We start from the raw sequence: 23,655 nt of genomic DNA, 5'->3' as shown, positions 1-23,655 counted from the left end.
CACACCTCTGTCTCCCATAATCTGTCAGTAGCAAACAGCTCAGTAATGAGGAGTAGGGTTCCCTGAGCCGTCCTCCATCCAAGCCTGATGGTTGAAGGCCCTGTCTATAAAGACCCAGTGCAGGCACACACAGTTGGGGTGAGCTTGCAATTGCAATGGCTGTGACTTGCACAGAGGATGACATTTTGTAGCCTTTCTCCCTGTCTCTTGGTGCCTAGGTTTTCTTTCCTCCACACCTCATCTCCCAATGTTCCTGAACCTTACAGGGGATGGTATGAATGCCTTGTTTGACACTATTATAATAGGGGTGACCAACTACTTCCTGATTGGGTTTGAGGCCAGTTCCACAGGAGGGAATCCAGGCCTGGTAAATTCATGGCCAGGGAGATCTTAAGATCCAGGGATAACTAACAGTGTTGCTGAGTTAACTGACATAACACCAAGATGCCTTCTATTTAAGTTTATACCCACAGACAAATGTATTCTTGACCTTAATCAGCAAAGCCTCTCTTGAATTTTATTATTGTTTTAGCAAATGACATGGACACAAAGCCTACACATACAAAGAGATGGTAATAAAAGAAATCAACTGTGAGCTGGGCGGTGGTGGTGCACTCCTTTAATCCCAGCACTGGGGAGGCAGAGGTAGACAAATCTCTGTGAGTTCGGGGCCAGCCTGGTCTACAAGAGTTATTTCCAGGACAGGCTTTAAACCTACAGAAAAACCCAGTCTCGAAAAACCACAAAAGAGTAATCCATTTGGTGTGTGTGTGTGTGTGTGTGTGTGTGTATGTGTGTGTGTATGTTTGTACATGTGTGTCCATGCATGTAGAGGGAAGAGATCAATGTGGCATTCCTCAGGTCCCGATCATCTTGGGCTCTTTTTTGGAGACTGTCTCTCTGTGAACAGGAACACTCTATATAGGCTAGACTTAGTAGCTAATGAGTTCCTGAGATCCACTTGGCTTTAGTTTGCAGCGCTGAAATTCCAAGTGATGTCCACTACACCTGTAGAATTTTACATGTGTTCTGGGGATCTGCACTCAGATCGTACTGCTTGCCTTGGAAATGCTTTACCAATTGAGCCATCTCCTTAGCCAATAGCTAACATCTGTCTTAATGCATTCATTACTCTTTGGATATTCATAGGTATCTATTGTTTCTTAGTTTGAAGACAGGGAAGGAAATGATGGGGATATGAAGCAACAGCCCCCCCCCCAAGAAGTTACTCAGTAGCAAAAGTCACAACAGAATGTTTTCCCTTTGACTATCTAGCCATATGTCACATCTACATACTAACTCATTGCAAAGACTGAAAAAACAATCATTCATACTCGAGCGAATAATTTAGACACTGGGTTAGAATTAGCATGAAATGTTAAATCCTTCTGGAATACAAAAGATACTGAATAACATTGAATATTCAAGAGTATTTTTTTTTCTCATTGCTGTGGCCAAAAAAGAAGCCATTTAGGGAGAAAGCTTGATGGTGCCATCTATGTCGCACCATGGTGGCAGAAGGGTGAGGCAGCTGGTCACATGGCATCCACTGTCAGGACGGACGCTGTGCTCAGCTCACATTCTTCTTTACATTTAGACCAAGACCTTGGGACGTGGAAAAATACTGCCCACATTCAGAGCATGTTCCCTCATTTAAATCTTTCTGGAAACACCTTATAGGCACACGTAGGAGCATCTTGCCTTAGTAATTCTAAATACAGTCAAGATGGCAAAGAAGATGAACTATCACTATATTAATCGTCAAATTAAAGAAGTGTCGCAAGTATTTTTTAAATGTGAACCACTCAGATGTCCTCTGCATACAAAGGTTTGGCTTGAGCAGTTTTTAAGCAGCACGGTTCCCACGAAGTGTTAGAACTAAGAATTGAAACACAATGTTTAGTTCACTTTAAGATTTTTTTCTGTCATGTCTGCATAGATCTATCTTTAATAGTGAGCCCATCTGAGAACCTGTGGGCTTTATCCTCCCATACACTATGATACTGGCAGGCGGCATCTCTTCCAGGCTCCTAGGACAGTCTTCTGCAGAGCTACTGACTTCATCATACAAGATAGGGCTGGGCTCAGAGAAGGTATATGAAACCATTACCACTCGATGGGCTAATGATGATCTGATCAATTCAAAACAAAAACATACATTATAATACATAACAAACAATTGATAAAATGGTGATGTGCAGGTTATGGGGATTAGATTAGATTAGATCTGATTAGATCTATGGCCTGTGCCATAGGGGCAAATTCATGCCTGGTATTACAAATCTGGCCCAAAGCCTATGAGCCAGGAAGCCAAAGGCCCTAGTGGGGAAGCCACTATTTCTGTTTTATGAAAGGATAGATTGTCAAAATTGCCTTCCACATATTTATACCCACAGATGAGTGTCTATCTCAGCTTTCAGTCAGGGAAACTTCCTTCTGCAGGGTAGAAAATAATGTTGAAACACAACTCATAATTGACCCAAGTGCTGAGGATAAATGACTATTGAGTGCTCCCCCCTACATGGCTAATTCTATTACCACCTGCAAGGTTCAGGGAACACCATGGTAGAAGTAACAAAGAATGTAAGAGTTGGGGGGATGGCACAGGACTCACTGCAGATACGGTGACATGCATGGGACCTGTATGACGTTAAGCCAGCAGGAGCAGTCACTATTACAGCAGGTGCTAAGTGGACTCAGTGGGTTAGAACAATGAAAAGATAGGAAGGTGGGAGGAAGACACAGGAGAGGCTGCCTGGGGAAGTGGGCAAGCTGGGGTGGATACGATCAATGTGTTCATGTATGATGTTGGCAAAAACTAAGTAAAAGATTAAAACAATACCTGTTGAACAGAAAAACAGCAAGGCCAGAGACTGCCTGACGGGCACTCCTAGACTTCCTTGCAACTTCAGTGCCTATGATTTATTGACCCATTTGGTTTTGAGGCGACGGGGAGGGTGCTCCGAATATACTGTCACTGTAGGTAGCACACGAGCAACTATCACAGCCATAGCTCCTCTCCCAGGGCCTGCCAGCCACTTTTGCTCCACACTAGCTTGCTACATTTTCAAAGTGGGAGAAAAAATAGCATTAGATAAATCACTGGATTTTAAAAGAACATCCCAATTTGTTCACAGTTTAACATTCCCACTGCCAGGCAAAAACACATAAAACTCCCCTCTTTCATCCCTGGATTTGACTCACAAAGTGAATGAAGCACGCAATGAAATCTCCGAGATTAAATGTGTGTGATGGATAAGAGAGCCGAGTGTTTGCTTTATGAGCCTGAGATGAACTCACAGCCATGGGCACATCAATCCCCTTCTTCTCTGCATTACTCTTCACTCCAAACACTTCTCGATGGCACCAGCTCCCTTCCATATTGAGCAGATTCCCACAGTTACATTAATAAATTCTCAGGTGATGCTTTTACTGCTTCTCCTATCTATCAGTAACATTTATTTCCTTAACAGAGGTTCAGTTCTGAAGGTGCTCCGCAGAGAGGGAGGCTCTTGTGGAATGGAGAAGGCACAAAAGAGACATCGTTCTCAGGAAGGGTGGACTCCAGATGTCTGGACATCGGGAATTAGAGGAATAAATAGGGTTTTCGAAGTAAAACGTGGGAGGATAGAATGTAAGGCAGTATGGATGTCTTATAGGGGCTGGAGAGATGGAGCGGTGGGTAAGGGCATCTACTGTTCCCGCAAAAGACTCAAGTTCAGCTTCCAGCACAGATTGGGCTGTTCACATCACAGTAGCCTCTAACTCCAGCTACAGGGAATCCAACACTTTCTTCCAGACTTCACAGACATCTTGAATCATGTACACCCACACACATGCATGCACATGCATGCATGCACATATACACATGTACATATACACACAAAATAAATACTTCAAAAAAGAATGCTGTATATACAGAAAATAACGTACAGATGCTTGCCCTTAAATCCCTCTCTTGAGGCTGATAAACAAACAAAAAGACAAATTCATAACTTAAGGTTAAAATTTGTAATTTCCTCAACTCAGTTTTCTTATGGAATTCATAGCAGGAGAGCTAAAGAGCTTCCAAAAGGGAAGTAGAGCACCTACCTAGTGAGATCCTGAGATAAGCTGATAATTCAGTTACTGACCTTGAATGGCACAAGGTGTGGCTGTCCTCCCACTGCCTCTTACACACACTGATATAAACACAGGGCTAGGAGCTTGAGCATGGACTAGGGAGATAACTCAGTCAGTGAAATGCTTGTTGTCCAAGCAAGAGGACCTGTGTTTGAATTCCAGAATCCAAGTAAAAGATCTAAGCATAGAAGTGTTTGCCTGTAGTCCTGGCTCTAAAGGAGGAGAGGCAGATCTCCAGGTCTTCCTGGCCAGCCTGTAAAGTTCCCAGGCTAGTAAGAGAACCTATCTCAAACAAAACAAGGAAGCTGGCACCTGAGGCTGTCCTCTGGCATCTACACATGTGCATGCATATATATGTACACTCACACAAAGATTTCTTAGGAGAATTTTAATTTAAAGTAAATGTAAGTAATGTAAAAATTTCTATTTTGTTGCAAATGGGCAAGCCCCCAATGCATGATAATATGTGAAATAAAGCAGTCTAAAAGACAAATTCCACTTGATTCACTGACTTTTAAGATACAAAAAATGAAGTAACAGAATCAGATAGCAAAATCCTGGTCACTAAGGCTGAGGATAGGGTGAAGGAATTGAGAAGATGTTGGTCAAATAGCACAAACTTTCAGTGAGGCAGGAAGAATACCAACACAGTCCACGTGGAACATGGTGATCATGGCTATTAACACCATATTCTTAACTTGCTAAGATGTTAAGAAATCGCTAAGATGATGTACATTTTTCTCACTGTTCTTACCACAAGCCAAACAAAAGACAAATGTGTGAGGTAGTGCATATGCTAACTAAGTTACATTCACCATTCCATAATGCATACATATATCAAAGCATCACATTGTATACCACGAGGATAAAAATGTTCAATTTGTCAATTAAAGTTTTTTAATTAAGTAAGGTCTGTCTTATGACCTCCATCAATTCAGATTGTCAGCTGATCAAAGTTGGTTTCAGGAATTATGGTCGGTACCGGATCCTTTTTACGTGATCAATGGCAGAGACATATTTATATATCTCCTGAGTTTGTTAAACTGAACTGACTGGGAGGCAATTGCCTATCAGCAGAGAATCCTCTATGTATGCATAGGAGGGAGCAGAGATGATAACTCCGCAAGCAGGCCTTGACTTATGATGGTTACACTTAACAAGCCATTTTTTTTAATTTACAAGAAAGGAAAAGCAATATAGGTTTAATAGGATCCACACTATGAATGCCAATGTTTCCCTGAGTCAGTGACATGTGGTTTGACCCTAATTTGCCATGCTGGGAGGCAGTAGTGAGAAAGAGCATCAAGTCACAGGTTAGATCATGACACTGACACTCTATCTCCAGTATGTTCAGATATAGCTGCTTAAGAAGTGACACCACTAAGAAGTAGGCATTATGTTCAACATTTTTGTTAATTCGTTTAACTTTTATTGTTTTTTTGTGGATTTTGTATCTTGTATCCTGATCCCACTTATCTCCCAGTACCCTCATATCCACCCTCTACCCATGCAATGACACCCCCCCAAAAAAAACTTTAAAAAAAACAGACCAAAACCAATCAAACACACAAACAACAGCAAAAGAGGGAGGAGAGAGAGAGAGAGAGAGAGAGAGAGAGAGAGAGAGAGAGAGAGAGAGAGAGAGAAGAACTTTGTTGGGGAAGCTTTGTTGTGGCCTGGTGAGTCACTCACTTTACCCTTTAGTCCATTCATCTTTAAGTGTTCATTGCTAGGAATCACTGGTCTAGTTAGAGGCCTCTGGCTCTGCTATACTATTGATAATGGGCTCTCACTGGGGCTCCTCTTGGATACCCTGTTGTTGTCTTGTGTTGTGGGGATCCTGTAGCTTTGGATCTGCTCCAGCAGTTCATAGATAAAGTGAATGTCTGGGGTGGACAAACTTGTAGATGTAGTTGCCCCATGTTGGGTGACATTTTGTGGTCTGAGACTGCCCATTCATTTCCTGGCCACCTAGAACCCAATAATCACACAGAAACTGTGTTAATTACAACATTGCTTGGCCTACTAGCTCAGGCTTCTTATTAACTAACTCTTACATCTTAAATTAATCCATTTCTGTTATTTTATATTTAACCACAAGGCTCGTGGCTTGTTAGCTCTTACTTCTTGGGCATTGCCATGATGTCTGCCTCCTTTAGCTGCTACATGGCATCTCTCTGACTCCACCTACTCTCTCTCTATTTCTCTTCCAGCTTGGCTATATTATGCCCTGCTATAGGCTGAGGCAGCTTTTTTATTACCCAAAGTTAAAAAAAACATATTCATAACACACAGAGGGGAATCCTACGTCACAAATTCAAAGCCCTGGTTCTGGGTCTGTGTGGCAACTGGGTTGGTCAGCCTACCAGTCTTCCTTCATCATCCAGGAGAGCTTTCCAGCATTGCCTCTGCTAGCTTACCCCCAATGCAGCCTGCATCAAGGAGTGGGGCCAGTTCTCAAAGCTCTCAAATCCTTGGATCTGGCTCACCCACATTCACACGGCCAGGGCCTGCAGTACTACTGTTTTATTTTTCCCAGGCAAGTTGCAGGGCTCTCTCTCCTCACTGCTGTAGAGGGCATACAAGGGGGTGGCAGGCTCAGGTCTCCCGCTCTTACACCCACAGGGCTGGCTCACTTATACCCCTGACCAGAGGGTTAGCTCTAGGGTGCTGCCCAGGCAAGGTGCAGGGCCTGGTCTCCCATGAGCTGCAGCTGGTGAGGGTCAGGGCTAGTTCTCCGACTCTCATGACCCAGGGCCAGCTCTCTCGCCTGCCCCAGGTAGCAAAGGACAAGGAAGGGAGAACATCTTTCTCTTACCCATGACACCACATGGTAGATGAGGGGGGCCTGAGGTCAGCGCTGCTGCATCCAGGATAACAGGGTATGCTCTATTGTGCAGCTCGGGTGAGGTAAACGACCATGGTGAAAGGTGGGGCCATTGTTCCCCAATGCAGGTATGGGGTGGGGAATCAGGTCTTTCCTGAGGATTAGGGTTAGTGAAGGGTAGAGGTTGCTCAGCATAGCCCTTGATTTCAACATGCATGGCTCATATGACCCCCTTGTGGTAACAGAGGCCATAATCATCACCACAGACCCCAGGTGCAGCAGGACCGCAGACTCAGACATGGCCCTCAGCAGCAGCTCCTGCCTGGATATCATCATGGACCCATGGCAGCACATGCCACCCAGATCAGTATGGCCCTGGTGGTAGCATGGCCCTTGAAACGGGCTCAGGTGGCTGATCACACCTGAGTCATTCACATGGCCCTTGGTGGTAACAGGAGCCAAGGACATCAGCATCGCCTCTGGAGGCTGTAGTGCCACAGACCCAGCGTGGCACTTGGCAGCATCCCTGACCTGGATGACAGCATGGCCCTGGGTGACAATGCTGGTCACTCAAATAGGCGTGGTTCTGGTAGCAGCACAGTCCTTAGACACCAACATGGTTGCAGCCTAGATACCTGGCATCCATGTGACTTTTGGTGGTATGTGTTCAATGTTTTCCTTGACTGTGGACTAATAAAAGTTCTGGGGACACTTAAGAAAGGCTAGACTAGGCTGGGATGGCCATCATATATTTTCGACTTAACACTTTAAGGACTGAACTCAGCAGTTAAGGTCCTTGTTCAAAGGACCCAATTTTCTGTTCCCAGCACCGATGTCAGGCAGCTTGTAACTGCCTATAACTCCAGCTCTGATTTCCGCTTCTGCCTCCATTAGCACTGTGTTCAAGTGTACACAAACACACAAGCATGCACACGTGTGCACATATATACATCACTAAATAATTTTAAAATACAATAATTTGAATTTGTGATGGGCTTAAAGAAACATGAATAAATAAGGACAATTTGCAATAATGATAATTCAAAAGGAGAAGAGAGCTAGCTAAGCCACATCAGTCAAGACATGTTGAACACAGGATGACTGGTCGGGATGGTAGAGCATAAGTCTATCAGGGATCAAAATGTACAGCACATCCGTAGCATCACACCAGCTATAGCCCAAGAAGTCATTCAATAAATGTCACTGTTGGTTGGCTAATACTCTGATTGACAGATGGAGTCACCTGTGTTATTACCACTGATGACAAGAATATTATGCTCCCCTATCTATCTATCTGTCCGTCTGTGCATCCACCCATCCTTCTATCTATCTATACGTGTGGGGGGTGGAGGATAGGGAGGGAGATAGAGTATCAATCAAACTGGGGACAAGAGAGAGAGATTGACTCTTTACACAGCAAATTTTTCTCTTAAACTTCAGATCCTCCTGACTCAGCCCCCTAAATGTTAGGATTATAGATGTACACCAAAATACCTAGCTCAGCTAATTTTTAAAAAGATTTTTTCATTATTAACTTAAAGCACCAAGAGAATATTTACACAAACAATGAAAAAAAAACTTTAAACCAATTTCTTCCCTTAAAACGGGACAGCCTGGTGTTCTCTCTCTCTCTCTTCTTTCTTCTGTTACTGTGATAGAATACCCTGACCGAAATCAATTTAGAGGAGGAAAGGACTCATTTTAGCTTACACTCACAGATTTTAGTCCAGCATTAAAGAAACATAAGATAGAAACTAAAAGACAGAAACTTGAAAAGCAGGCCTGGTTGCTGCCCACACAGAAACTTACAGCACAACCAAAAACTTATAACACAACCAAAAACGCACAGCAAGAACTGGAGGGTGCTAATTGCTAGCTGGTTTATGGGTTGGACTGAACCCAGCTAGCTTTCTTACACAGTTCAGGACTACCTGCCTAGAGATGGTTCTGCCCACAGTAGGCTGGGTCCTTCTATATTAACAATCAAGACCACCCCTTATAGGCAAGCACACAGACAAAGCAGATCAAGACAATTCCCCAACTGAGGCTTCTCCTCTCAGATGACTCTCACCGGCTCAAGTGCACAGCTGGCCAGGGCAGTGAGCTTATACGATGATGATATTACCACCAGAGCCATTGCAATGTGCCAAAGAGAAGTTGTAAGTCAAGGCACTGCCTTGGGCATTTCTGTAGGCTGAGTCCCAAACCTTGCTCATCTTCCTGGAGTTAGGGAAAAGAACAACTCTGAGGGGTTCTTCATCACATCATCATCATCACATGTACTTTTGAAGGCCAAAGATGGAAAATCAAGTTTAATTTTCGGTGGAGCTTCCTCTCTATAAAGAGAGACACTTCATCTACTTGGGATCTAAATAGAACTTACAACACCAACACTGTATTTTATTTAGTAAATTCAGATAACACATACCCATCAGTCAGGTTCTAGAGAGAAGAGAGTTCAAATAGAACTCTAGAAAGAAGGTGAGACTCTAGTCTGAGGAGTTTCACAAATGAAAATCTGGAAATACTGCAGTGGGCTGGGTTATATTTTTTTGGCATTAAACCTATTATTTTTATCCCAGTCCCTGGAAATGGCAGGAAGTCCTCTGGTGGGGTGTCTTTTTGTCATGGAGTGGGAGGTAGGACCTGACAAACTGCTCACAGTCTCAGTGGGAGCAGAGAGGTAGAGAAAGCCCCAAAGCTGCCAGGTGACTCATCTTGGTAAGAGGGGAGAGATTTATTATAAATTGTCAAGAAATGAGTAGGATCCTAAACCCAATTAGAAGCATCAGATTATGTACATTGAAGAGTATCTTTAAAAAGTTCACCTGAGAGTGAGGTAACTATTTTCTTCACATAAAAATCTGTGTATTTAAAGAGAATAGGCTGGGCAAATTGGGATTCCAAGATAACTGGCTCATCCCAGGGGCATTCTAAAATTCGCCAAAAAAATAAAAAAATAAAAATAAAAATAAAAAAGTCTGTGGGATTTAATCAGTGGCCTTTTTAATGCCAAGTAACCTCAGGGACCTTCTGTGGCTACTGACAGCAGAGAATTCAGAAAGCTGGGACTGAGCTTCAAGTCTTAACTCGTAGGTAGGATGGTTGTGGTAAACCCTGCCAGGTATCTGTACCGTTTCCCCGCATGTAAGATGAAGTGGGTGACTGAGAAGTGGATGAGGAATGAGAGAAGACTGGCAGCTCTGAGATGTGGCCCCTGCTAACACCTGCAGCTTCCGCCAAGCTTCTAGGTCTTCTGAGAGAGGTGTTTCTCACCACACGGTTATTGACCCTCACCAGTTGTACCTGAACTTGTCCCTTATCAAGATATGGGCAGTTCTGGAGAGACAACTCAGCCAGGAAAGTGTTTACCCTGCATGCATGAATCTCTGAGTTTGATCTCCAGAACACCCATGGAAGTAACTGGGGGATTGTAAGCCCAGGAGTGGAGAAGCTGAGACAGGCAGCCCAGGAAATCTTCAGCAAGCCAGTCCTGAATACCAGGCAGGTTCCAGCCAGTAAGAGGCCCTATCCACAAACCAAAACAAATGGTGACAGCCAAGGCCAAGGTTCTCCTCTGGCCTCTGCGCACCCCTCCCCAGAGCCATGGGCATTAACTGGTCATATTGTAGTAGACATAAACATGACAAACAAAACAAAACAAATAACAACTTATAAACATGACCTGTGATCTTTGCCACTACAGGAAATATAATATTATTCCAGGCCGTTGAAGTGGCCTGATCTCCAGACAGAATAAATATCCATGTTATAGAGTCTATCAGCAATGCCTCTCAGGCCTCTTGCCTGACTCCCATTCTGCAGGGAGGATGGTGCTCAGTTGTACATCTTTCTCTCAACCCACAAACCCCAGATGGCCTTTCAAGACAAAGACCTTGCCAGATTTTGGTGGAAGAGTCAGAATGGCTCAGTCTAACCTGACCTGGAAATTCAGCTCTACATAAAAGATCTGAGCTGTTTGACCAGAGAGGGGTTGGCTATAACAACAGGTCCTTGAAGCTCACTGTCGATAATCTCTGTATTTCCAGGACCTTCTGGTATACCACGAAAAAAAGCCTTCATTTGGTAACTCTTAACACTGGCTTATCAGTTCATTGTTTTCAAAGGGATAACAGGCCTGAAGCCAATTTAGTAGATAACCCAAATTAGGGAAAATTTAGAATTTCATATTTGTGTGTGTGTGTGTGCATTCAATTTTATATCTTTGACTTCCTTTTACTAACTAAAGTTAAATTACTATCCATTTGAACTTCCCACAGCTAAGTTTTCCCTCAGTAATCTGCTTCACACGAGTGCGCTACCGTATCTCAGTCATTCTGTCTGGAAAGCTTGAACTGGGTCCACCCATGTATCATCATTTTCTTGAGTGACACCCTGATCTGTATATACTACCAACACTCATTGTGGAGCAATGAACTTACTACCAATGCATGTACTATGTATGGCTGGGACACACACACACACACACACACACACACACACACACACACACACACACACACATACATTCATACACACATGCATACATACAGAACTCCAAACACCAGGCATCTGTAAGTTGCTCAAGTGGGATCTCAATTCAGGTTGTTGTCTCTGGAGGCATCACATCAAACCACAATCCCATGCTTCCTCACACTACAGTATCCCATAATCATTTTGCCTCCATAATCCTCCTGTGATTATGTGCTACCTCTTATCAGAGACTCCGGTTCGTCTGTTTCCTTGTCCCACAGTAGCCATGTTTCTCTGTTGTCTCCCATCAGGGTACCCTGGATTCTCTGCTGTATCTTAGAGTACCTGTGATCTTCTTTTCTCTCATCAGATACCTAGGATTCTCTGAGAACTCTTCAGTATGGCAAGCAAGAGAGCAATGTATGTAGTTGACCTGTCCTGCAGCACTGCTAAAGATGTGGAAATTACAAAAAGTTCTATGTTCAGGCCATACCCAAGCTGATTATCTCAGAATCACAAAGCTGGGTATGCATAATGTGTCTGTGTGTGCATGTGGATAAGTGCACGAGTGTGTGTTTGTGTGCAAGCACGCGTTCTGTATTCATGTGTGCACGTGCGTGGGAGGATTACTCATTTATGCCAGGCATGTATAGAGACTACAGGTTGATTTAGGGACATCTACCTCAATTGCTTTCCCACCTTAGTTTTGAGTCTCTTATGGACCTGCAACTTGTTGCCAAATAGGCTCTATGGTTGGCCAGGGATCTGCCTGTTTCCCCCATTGCCTTGCTGGGTTTGCACGCATGTGGCATCATAGGAGTTCTGAGCCCCAAACTCAAGCATGCCCTCACACTTGTACAAGAAGCACTTTGCCATCCAACTATCTGCCCAGCCCCCTATGAGTAATTAATTTTAAAGCCATGCAGGTGATTTCCACACACAGCTGAGTTGGAGGAGCATGGGTCCTAACATTATCCCCACCAAACTGTGGGGTCTACTGCACAGCAGCCCGACTCACTGTACATGTCCAAAGTCAACGGCCTATGTAAAAGGAAGTTTCCTCATTGACAAGGTGAACCGAACTTCCTGCTCTGGCTATCTGGAAAGGTTAACGTGTGGATCAAATGATGGCAAAGGACGTATTAATTATTTCAGTGCCTGTTCTCACTATCATTCCCTGGAGGGGGATGCTGAGACGCTCAGAAGGAAAGAGGTGCTAAAAATACACAATGAAGAAAAACGCAATAACTTAGGCTTGGAGAGAAAATCAAATACAGTGACCCAAGAGAAATACAGCTTAATTTATATCTTGAGGGTATGTTTACAAATTATTTTGTAAATGCAATAAAATAGATTGTAGAGTATTTGCAAAGGAGCTGTTCTCAGATCATCGCTTGTAATTACAGCAGAAACTTACTAAGTCAGACTCTGGTATCCACTTGGCCTTAGCGTGCAGACAAAGGGATTGTTGTGCTAATTCATTAGTTAATAAATCAATTTGGTATGGAACAAAATTGATTAGAGGTGAGTTCTCAAATCTAGCAAATAGGACACATTTGGGGGAAAGATACATTTTTACCTCCTCATACAATTATGGAATCAAACTGAAAAAGAACCTTGGTGCAGAGAAGGCAAGAACAGGAGCCACAGCAAGGCATGACTCTTTGGTGGGCTCAAGGGGCCGTGAGCTTGGTTTGACAGCTGGTGCCTTCCGCAGAACTGTGGATGTCCATGGAACATCCTAGATGCTCCCAATTGCTTTCTGCTCGTCTGAACTTCTGTGAGCTCAGTGCAAAGGAATCGCACAGCACTATTCAGACCAGAGCAAGCCTGCCAGCTGACAGGGAGGCCGGAGAGGGAGACTGCAGTACTAAACAGGCCTGTTTAGGATCTCCATCTTTTAAGAGTTGACTAAGTTCAAGGGCATGATAGCAAAACTTCCACATTCCCAAACCAGCCCGTCTGAGCTAAGTCTTAGCTGGTTTAGGATCACTTATGGCCTCCTCTCTTCTGGTCAATCTCAATGTTGTCAGAGTGAGTGAAAACCTGGTCACTTTGCATCCAACTAGAGGATGCAGAGAGATATGAATGCTGCCACATGGCTCACCTTTTGCATTTTATCCAGACCATGAAGTTTACCCATTGGCATGCACAGAGATTCATCTATTAGGTGTATCCAGATCATGTCAGATTGACAATTAACTCTAAACAAGGAGAGTAAGGGCAAGATCTTGAATGTGTGAAGGGGAAAACACACCACCTGCATTTCCCTGCCCGCTATAATTCAGACTTTTTTTTTTGAGATCTTCCCCTGGGCTCACCTCATAAGCATCAGCTGGTCAGAAACCATCTCCTGGACTGTATCAACTAGCTTTCAGTTGCTGTGATAGAACACCACAGCAAAAGTCTCTGTTTTAGAAAGGATGTGGTCCATAATGACACAGGAAACATGGGAGCCGTAGCATGAGGCTGGTCTTGCAGACGGGTATCACATTTAACCTTCACTCAGGAAGCACAGGAGAGAGAACAAGAAGTCAGGATAGGCTACAAGTCAAAGCCTCGCTCCACTGTCTTCCTCCAGCAAGGCTTCACCTCTTATTCTTCAACAGTGTCACCAATGGGAAGCATGTGTTCACAGTATATCATCCTACCGGGGGCATTTCTCATTTGGATCACGGCATCCCACTCCTTATAGCCTCATAGACACAGCAACTACCACAGGTTTGGCCTCTCTGGTGAAACAGCCATTGTTTGGCTCTCCAGACTCTATCATGCAAGGCACTCTAACAAATAACCTTCTAATATATATTAATTTTAACAATTTTATTCCTTTAGTGAACTCAGACTATACCTGGGCCAAGAACTGAAATAAGTCACAATGCTACCCATACACTGAATCACCCGGGGAACAAGTAAAACTATTAAACACATCAATGGCCAGGTTTAACTGCTAGGGAATTATAGGAGTCTGTTAAAAATCCTATTGCAGCCTAAACCCTTGTGTTCTGATTGAGCCATAAGGAAGACATTTTTGAGTAGATGGTCACGTCATGCAAGGTTGGAACCTGCTGAGCACCACCTAATCCAAACTTTGAAACCCAGAAGCCCAAAACACTGCCCATGAAGTGGCTGCCAGTGAGCAAACAGCTTTATCCTTCAAGGGCTCAAAGGCTCTCAAGAGAGATAACAAGCCCCCAATTAAGACCTCAGTCCTCTCACCCTTCCCCCAGACATTCTCCTAATATCCCAGCTGGGGACACTCTGCAAACAAAGTGGAAAAGGAGGGCTTAGGAAGGTGGCTCTGTGGGTAAGGTATTTGTTGCATAAACTTAAGGACCTTAGTTATGATCACCAGCACCTACCTAAAATGCCAGATGTGATATGTATAGGAGTATTTGACAATATGAGAGAAAGGTGGGGAGAAAGGAACAGAGACAGACAAGACAGACAGACAGACAGACAGACAGACAGACCAAAGGAATACTTTAGACCTGATACTGTTTTCCTATTCCCTCAATCTAAAGGAGTGCTGTCTGTCCAAGACTATTTTCACCTTCATTGAGGATATCTTCATGAAAGATTAGTAAGCCAAGTGTTTTGGTGTGAGGTGAGATAACAAAGTAGGCCAGAGTTCAAGGATGGATACTACAATTTGACTCAGTTCAAACTCATCTATTTCCAAAAGGACGACATGACAGATAAGCCCATTTAACAACCTGAAACACATCAAGAATTTACCAAAGCTACACACTCACCAAAGGGCAGCATCTTTTAGATTCTATACAAGGGACTTCTTGACCTAGAAGGCATCCTGAGTATTGTAAATGAAGTCCATCTCTGTGCTGAGGTGAGCTAGGACGGTAAGAAGTACCCAGAGCAACAGCCAGCTCACTCATAAGAAAGGGAGGCACCTTCCCAGGGCAGCATTTATTCATAGGTTATGTCTATTTCAGAGAAAAAGTCTTGTTCTACTTTTCCTTGGCAAGAATTTAGTTCAAGGGTCATAATATCTAATAGTGAAAACATTCAGGTCTGAATACAGAGTTTAGGAGGAAACCAAGAACTATACAATAGAAATAGAACCCACGAGAGCAGTGACATTCCTGACATGACTGAGGTAGCTAAGCTCTCAGGGATCATACTTAACTCCTCAATCTGTTTCAAAGGTTAGTGCCAGCGCAGCGGTGTGTGCTTGTGGGCTGCACAGGTAGAGACAGATTGATTCCTGAGGCTCACTGGTTTGCCGGTCAGTGTAGCTTAACAGGTAAGCTCCAGGCTGGAAAGAAATGCTGTCTCACAAAATCTGTTGGGGGTCCATGAGATGGCTCAGCAGGTAGAGGCTTGCTGCTAAGTCTTACAACTTGAGTTTGATCTCAGGGACAGCCTCACTCCAGAGTTGAAGGAAAAAACCTCCTCCTTCAGGTTGTCCTTTGACCACCAAACATGCACACCCTGCCAGATAATAAAGTAGGTGAATTGTGTTCTCCAGGGGTGACACTGGATGTCAGTCTCTGGGCTTCACAAGCACAGGTACACATGTCCGCAGTCATGTGTGCGTGTACACACACACACACACACACACACACACACACACACACACACATCAGTATAATTTTGAGATTATGAGCTTAAAAATAATCACTAGTTAGTGAAGCAACAAGAAACTACTCCCAGATAAGACTTTTAGAGACTTCTAGACATAAAATCATGAAACTCATCTTGTGTAATACCCCCAGAAAGAAAAATGCATGTCCATCCTTTACAAAGGACAGTATGTTTTTTTTATTCTGGATCTAAACACATTTTTTCATCTGACCTTATGTGAATAAAGGACACTGTTTAGAAGCAGGATGAGAGGAACTAAAAAAGATTGCTCCCTCAAGGGATCATTCAGTCCTTCAAGACTTAACGCACAATAAAAACACTCCACTTAGCGCCTTCCCCACTCAAGCAGCGATCCAGAGTTCAGGAGAGTCGAAGGAAAGGGCAAATCTCTCAAAGCAGCATCAAGAGTCTTCCTAAGTTTACAGGGCACAGACGTAAATAACAGCACTCACAAAAACATTTCACATCCCAATTATTTATAATTTTATAAATAACTGTGCCACAACTTCATCACTCTCTCCACAAACAGCAGAACTTTAAATACCATTTTTCTTAGCTTGTACATGCTCACTGGATTTACTATTCATCAATGTTTTATATGTCTTCTTCAGGTTAAAATAAAAATGGTAAGACAGGGCCAACAGAGTGACTTAGTGGATAAAGACACCAGACGATTTGAGCTGGATTCCCAGGACCCAGAGGGTGGAAAGAGACAACACGCCCATGTTAGATGTCCCCTGACCTCCACAGGAATGTCATGACTTGTGAACCCACCCCCAGACCCCAACAGCACAGTGAAAAAGAAGACCATAAGATTTCTAATTGACAAAAAGAAAGGAAACGCTTTATCAATAGCTGCTATGATTTCTAGGGTTTATAGCTGTATCTCTTCTTTTGTTAGGTGACTGCCAGGGTGCATGTGAAGACAAGGACATTGTATGACTCAGTACTGGCCAGTGCAGCATGTGCTCTGTGTGTGTGTGACTAAGGGTGAGGTGGGGGGCAAGGAGAACTGAGTTCCAAACTTCAGCTTCATCGTGTCCCATAACAGGAAGGGAAGAAGGGAAGGATGTGATTGGAATGGGGGTGGGGTGGGGTGGTCCTGAAGCATCTCCCTGGTGACCAGCCAAGGGGTGGGGTGGGAGTAGTCCTGAAGCATCTCCCTGGTGACCAGCCAAGGGGTGGGGTGGGGGCGGTCCTGAAGCATCTACCTGGTTGCCAGCCAAGGGGTGGGGTGGGGGCAGTCCTGAAGCATCTACCTGGTTGCCAGTCAAGGGGTGGGGTGGGGGCGGTGCTGAAGCATCTCCCTGGCTACCAGCCAAGGAGTGGGGTGGGGTGGTCCTGAAGCATCTCCCTGGTGACCAGCCAAATCTAGGGGCCAGAGAGCTCCCTTGATGGCTCTGTCAAAGAAAACACCAAATCATCAGCAATGCCATGCTCACAGTTTGAACTCAGCAGATTCAGGGAATGGCCACTGAGATGATGCCAGGACAAGTCCCTCGGGTGACATCAAGACTCAGGCAAGGCTGTGAAGAATTGGAAAGTGAGAACTTTCTAACTTGGACATCACATTTTAGTTGTGCTGTATGGCGCTTTCCGTGCAGAACAAAATATTGGCATGTACATTTCAGGCAGGTAAAGGCACCAACTATGAGAGTCTGGCAACTCAAGTTGAGTCCCTAGAACCCACGTAAAAGGAGGGATGTGATCATATACATCTATAATCCCTATGCACTCGAGGTGAGGCTGGAGGCGAGCATGGGAGAACTGTCAGCAAGCTCACAGGCTAGATAGCCTGGAACACACAGTACAGCAACAGAATGGGAGAGATTGTGCCTCAAAACATATAGGTAGAAGAGAACTGACTCCCCCAAGTTGTCTTCTGATCTCTATGCATGTCATGTGCCATGACACATATGCTTCTGTACGCACACACAAAAACAAATTAATATGACAATGTGCATATTTGAGGATGGACAGTTCTTAGGATAACTAAGGAAGAGACACTTCTCAATGCTTAACCACACCTGGCAATTCTTCTAAAGAATCACTTCCAGATGAAAACGGTAATTTTGATGTTGAGCTAGGCGACATACAATGTAACTTATTTTCTACAAAGCACTGAACGGATGAATATGGTCACCTGCACAATGTCTGTATATAGAAAAGTCACTGTGAAGCTTATTAGTTTGTACAATTAACATAAAGCAATAAAAGACCCCCAAAGACAATCCATGGGAATTTTCAGCTGATTCTGATTTCCATGGATGAATCCTTGTTTGAATGGAGCCCATCTCTGGAATTGTGGCCCTGGGCTCAGATAGCACAGGGCTGTCCAGGGAGGGGAAAGCAAAGAATGAAATCTGATAAACTCAAACACTGTGGTACTTCTGGTCACTGTGCAATTTCTAAATTTTCTATGATGAGGATGACTTAATTCTCTGGACTCAATCTCTACTCCACTTTTATGGTTACCTTATATTCCAGTTAAAAGGGTGTAAACAGGGCCTGACAAGATTGCTCAGTTAGTAAAGTGCTTCCCGTGTAATTGTGAGGACCCGTGTTTGATTCCTAGCACCCAGATGAAAAGTCAGACAAGATGCCACATGCTTAAATTCCAGTGTAGGGGAAAAGACAAGCAGATTCCCCAGAGCGTGCCAGCTAGTCAGCCTAGCCTACTTGTCAAGTTCCAGGCCTGGAAAGACCCTGTCTTCAAATTCCAGGTAGTCAGCACCTGAGGGGTTACACCAAAGTTGACCTCTGACCTCTATATGCTCACACACACACACACACATACATGTATACCCTCACATAAACATACATACACAAAGAGACAAAATACAAAGAAACAAGAACTCTCTCCCTGTGTTGACTCGTAAGTGTGCAAACAGAATAGAATTCTCAAGAAGGCATTTGACATTTTATATTTGTGTCAATTGAACAACAATGCTGCCCGCTGAGAACATTTATATTTAGCATTCCTCATTTAGTTCCAAACGCTTTCTTTTAAACCCTGAAAAACAAAGAACACAGAGGCTTTCTGTGTGAGGTCCAAAGTCTTGTTCCTCGTCCCATTTGGCTGTCACATTTTTAATGAATTAACTAATGTGATTCAATTCATGTTCCTTATTTTTTTAAAGAAGTGGAAACACGAGGGGGTATGGTTGCGACAGTAGAGGAACACACAGGCAGCTGGGGACACGGGGGGCCTGTGAATAGCCTATCCATCAAGTCTGTGTAGATCCCACGCCATCCAGGCTGCCTGCGTGTATGTATCCTGATAGACAGAGAGACCATGTGTCTCTCTAACAGTTGCTGTTTCACAGATGCTCAGTGACCCTCTCTCTCATGTGCAATTTTGATTTCTTTTTTCAAAGAAAAGTTTCCAAACTTAACAACAGGAAAGGTGGCCCAAGTGGCAGGAAGAGTCAGCATGGCGTATCAGAAAGCCCGAGACACCCAGAGACAAGGACCGCAGAGCCAGAGGAAGCGAGAGAAAAGCAGATGTTTACACAGGGGGTTCCCTGAAGGAACGCTTCTCGCATCTCACATTTCTTCCCAAAGAGATGAGTCTGTCCCTGGTGCACACAGTGGCTTCTCTGCACATACGGACAATGGTTCCATCACTCTGGAACTGCCACTTCCACAGTGAGAATGAGCGTCAAACACTGTCTCATGAGTTTTTGAGTTTTCTTTCATTTTGTTCTATTTCATTACTCAGTAGTTGGTTTGACTAGTGTATGTATGTGTGCAGGTACACATGTGTGCTTACAGGCGCACTTGCAAATGGAGGTCAGCTATCAATTGTGGCTGTTGTTCCCTAGAAACAATCTACACTGTTTTTTCTTTTCCTTTTTTTTGTTTTTTAATTTATTTAGTTTTAAGTCAGGTCTCTTTTGCCTGGTGTCACTGATCTTGCTCTATTGGCTTGCCAGTGAGGCATAGGATCCTGTTGACTCTTACCTCCCCAGGGTTGGCATGACATGTGTGTGCTCTACTAGTTCTGGCTTTTACCTGGGTGCTAGGGATGGAGCTAACATTCGGACAACTACTTTACAAATTGAGCCATCTCCCCAGCTCTATTTTATTTATTCTAATTTTGAAACAGTGACTTTTTTACCTGAGTTTTTAGAAGGTACCCACCTAAGTTTTCTGTATATGTATACACACACAAGAACACACACACACACATATAATATTCTATAGAAGGTGGTTCAGTTTAATTTCACACAGGCAACCTGGAAATAACTGGAACTATTTCTAATTTTAGCAAGAATCAAAAATTTATCTACAGCACCAGCTTAAGATACCTACAAATGCAAGAATACCCACTCGAGAGGCTGTTAGAAAAACAAGAATATTTATAGACTTTACAGCACAACCGTTTGTACTGACAGTGAGACCTGGTCGTCAGACACTAGGAAGGCAGGCACAGGGCTCCTGTTCCTGTGCTCATATCAACTGACGCTCCATAGAGAATGGCTCAATAAAGAGCTGGTGATAGGGTCTCTAGAGGTTGGAGCATACAAGGCCACGTGGGTTTACTAGAAGCCCTGTAAAGAGGCTGGCGAAGGGCTTCCCCTAGCACTGGGGAAGGAAAGACAGGCAGATCCCTGGGGCTCCCTGGTCAGTCAGCAGAGCTGAATTGTCAAGTTTTAGGCAAGAGAGAGACCTTGACTCAAACAAACAAAGTGGAAAAAGCCTAAGAAATAATAGGTAAAGTTGTCCACATGTGCACCTATATACACATGTATACTTCCATGCACAGGTACATCTCACTCACATGTACTTATGTGCACATGTGTGTACATACATACATACACATATAGGTAAACACATACTCACTAGTACATATGCATATAGGCACACACAAATACACACAGTTACACACATAGATACACATACATACAGATAAACACACACAAGTACATACATATATACATATAGGTATACATGGTGCATACACATACTCATAGAGGTATGTACATATATAGGAACACACACCAATACACAGGTGCATACATACATATACACACAAGTGCAAATGCACACTTGTTTTTGTGTGTCTGTACACATGCGTGCATGTGTGTGCATGTGAAGGCCATAGGTTGACCCTGAGTGTTTCCCTCCACCACTCTATTCTCATCTTGGTTTCTGAGGCAGAGCTCAGTTTTTCTTGGAAACTCACTGATCAGCCTAGGCTGGCCATCCAATGGGCATCCTCCCGGCAGTCACCTGGAGCTGCCTAATCTCCTCAGGCCTAGGCTGCACCTCTCATCCCTGTGGCTGAGCTAGACTTCTCTTCAGCCTGAGTGGCCCAGTCTTCATTCTCTTCAGGCACTCCCCACTCATTCATCTCTGGCAAGGGCTCCTCAGCTCAGCATCTGAGACCATCCCTCTCATGAACCCCACCTTACACCTCCCCAACAATAGGACGACGTGATGCCTTCCCAACCCTGCACGCACATCTAGCACCTCTTTCAGGGAGGAATTTAAGAAATCATTGGGTTAAACAAACATGCTTAAGATTTCTCTACATACAGGTGACTTGATGGCTCCCAGGAAGACAACCAAACACACTGCGCCCAGAAATATGGCGTACCTGGAAGGCCGTGATCTTTGCAGGTTCTTCCCTTTTCTGCTCTGGAGACCCTTGGCTCTGCAATAGACTTCGGACAGTTTCCTCCATCCTAAGAAACAGAAGCAAGAACACATCCTTCAAGATGCTTTTTCATTAACACAGGGCTGTCAGAGTCTTCTCTTCTCAGGGTATACTTCCCAAGCTTAGACAGGGAGCAACTCTCCCCTCTCCTTTATTTCCAAAGTTAAAAATCTGAGGGCTGTGGGATAGAGTTCAGGGGTAGCATATTCACTTAAGATACGCAAAACTTTCAATTTAATTGGAAGGAAGGAAGGAAGGAAGGAGAGAAGGGCTAGAGAAGGAGTGGAGGACAGAGGGAAGAAAGGTAGGTGGAGGAAACAAAAAATGGAGAAAGGGAGGGAGTAAAAACTAGAAAGTGGAAAGGCAGGTTATGGAATCATTTACAATCATTCTATTCTTGGTTTGGATGCCTGTACTCAGATGCACAAACCTCCCAGCATCTCTCCTTACCTATGATCTTCCCTTTTTAATTCAATATAAAATCTCATATCGATCTTCCTCAAGCATCACTTTGATTTTTAAAAATAAGTTGGCAAATTATCAGATGTTGTGGGACAAAATGTTTTCTGGGGAGACACAGGACACCTATCTACTCAGCCAAAATAGGGAACCTATAACAGACCAATGTATGGATATCCCTGAAATCTGACTTGATAAATCAATGAGCTTTATTGAGATTACTTATAGGAACAGAATTGACTCAAAGACAACTGTGTCACCAAAGAGCTGCACGATAACAGCTCACGAAACCAGGAAGCTGGAGTTCACCGCACAGTCTACAGGCAGCTCAACAGGCTGGCGAGTGCCCTTTCCAGTGCCTCAGTTGGTCTAAACCTCTTCCAAGCAGCTTAGTTGTTTTATGCTTCTTCTGGGCAGTTGGACTGGTCTCAAGAGTCTTTGTACCTTTGCTTGCCTGGCTCTTCTCGGCAGTTTGGCTTTGCTTTGTTGGAGAAGAACTCTCAATTTTTATTGCTTATTCCCACATGGAAGGGACTGGTGAATCCAGTCAGTTTTAGGGACTTCCTGAAACTATTTCGAGTCCTTTACTTCCTTCTTAAGGAGCTTCTCTGAAGGAAGGAACATTTCCATCAGGGAAGAATACGTTACACAACAACGAATCTTTCACAAATATGCTCTCTCCACTGACAGAGTGTGCGTGCTTCCATGGCTGTCTTCCCACACCAGCACATAAAGATCTACTTCGTTCTTAACAACAGCTTTGAAGAACTTCAAGGTGTCAGGACATTGGAAGATATTTAACCCTTCTCTCACTGAATTTAAATTGCTTCACAACTTTGCCAACTCGGCTAACATCTTTACTTGTACACTTTAAACTGATTTATGAGTATGCATATAGCTTATATTGCAGCATATTAATTGTTCTACTTCTGCTTGACTTTAAACACCTACTTTCAAAACTTCTGTGATATTAACACCAACCATCAACTTGATGGGCCCAGGATCACCACAGAAAGAAATCTCCAGACAAGTGTGAGAAGGAATTTATAAATTAGGTTAACTGGGGTGAGATCCACCCTGAAAGTGAATGGCACCCACCACCTTCCCCACTGTTAAAGTTTGTGTCTTCAAACTGTGAGTCACAATCAACACTTCCTTACTTACATTGTTTTCCTCTTGTATTTGTTTCAGCACAGAGATGGATCACTAATATAACCCCATAGTCCCCAAAGTGACACCCACTTCCACTCGGGGCACTAGCTCACTTTGATGCTACTTACTGCTCTGTACAGCCCCTTTATCAGGAACGAACATCTATTTTCCAGATCCGCCTCACTTTCCAGTCTAGATGTTTCCTCACTGGTCTCTACATCATTCTTTTTGTCCCCTGAAACCCTCTCATTTTAGTGCACACATATTTCCCACATGCAAGTCTTGCCTCCTAGAATAAATGACAACCTGTGTTATGAGACTCTCCCTCAAGTTTCTCATGCTCACATTCATTTTC

At 43.7% G+C, this 23,655-nt stretch overlaps 1 protein-coding gene across 7 annotated transcripts in view; it reads right to left on the bottom strand.

The window, feature by feature from the left end:
* Positions 1-23,655, bottom strand: part of Nckap5 (NCK associated protein 5) — a 912,731-nt gene that overhangs the window by 341,271 nt on the left and 547,805 nt on the right. For all 7 annotated transcript variants that reach the window (XM_085688321.2, XM_087906588.1, XM_048443779.3 and 4 more), the window contains one exon: positions 21,630-21,717. In XM_085688321.2, coding sequence (XP_085544447.2) covers positions 21,630-21,717 — 88 coding nt within the window. The remainder of the gene's footprint in view (positions 1-21,629; positions 21,718-23,655) is intronic.

Source organism: Myodes glareolus, chromosome 5, assembly GCF_982192425.1.
Source record: "Myodes glareolus chromosome 5, mMyoGla1.1, whole genome shotgun sequence".
In the NCBI taxonomy this organism is placed as follows: Eukaryota; Metazoa; Chordata; class Mammalia; order Rodentia; family Cricetidae; genus Myodes; species Myodes glareolus.
Note: the sequence above shows the minus strand (reverse complement) of the source record. Positions and strands in the feature narration are given on the sequence as shown.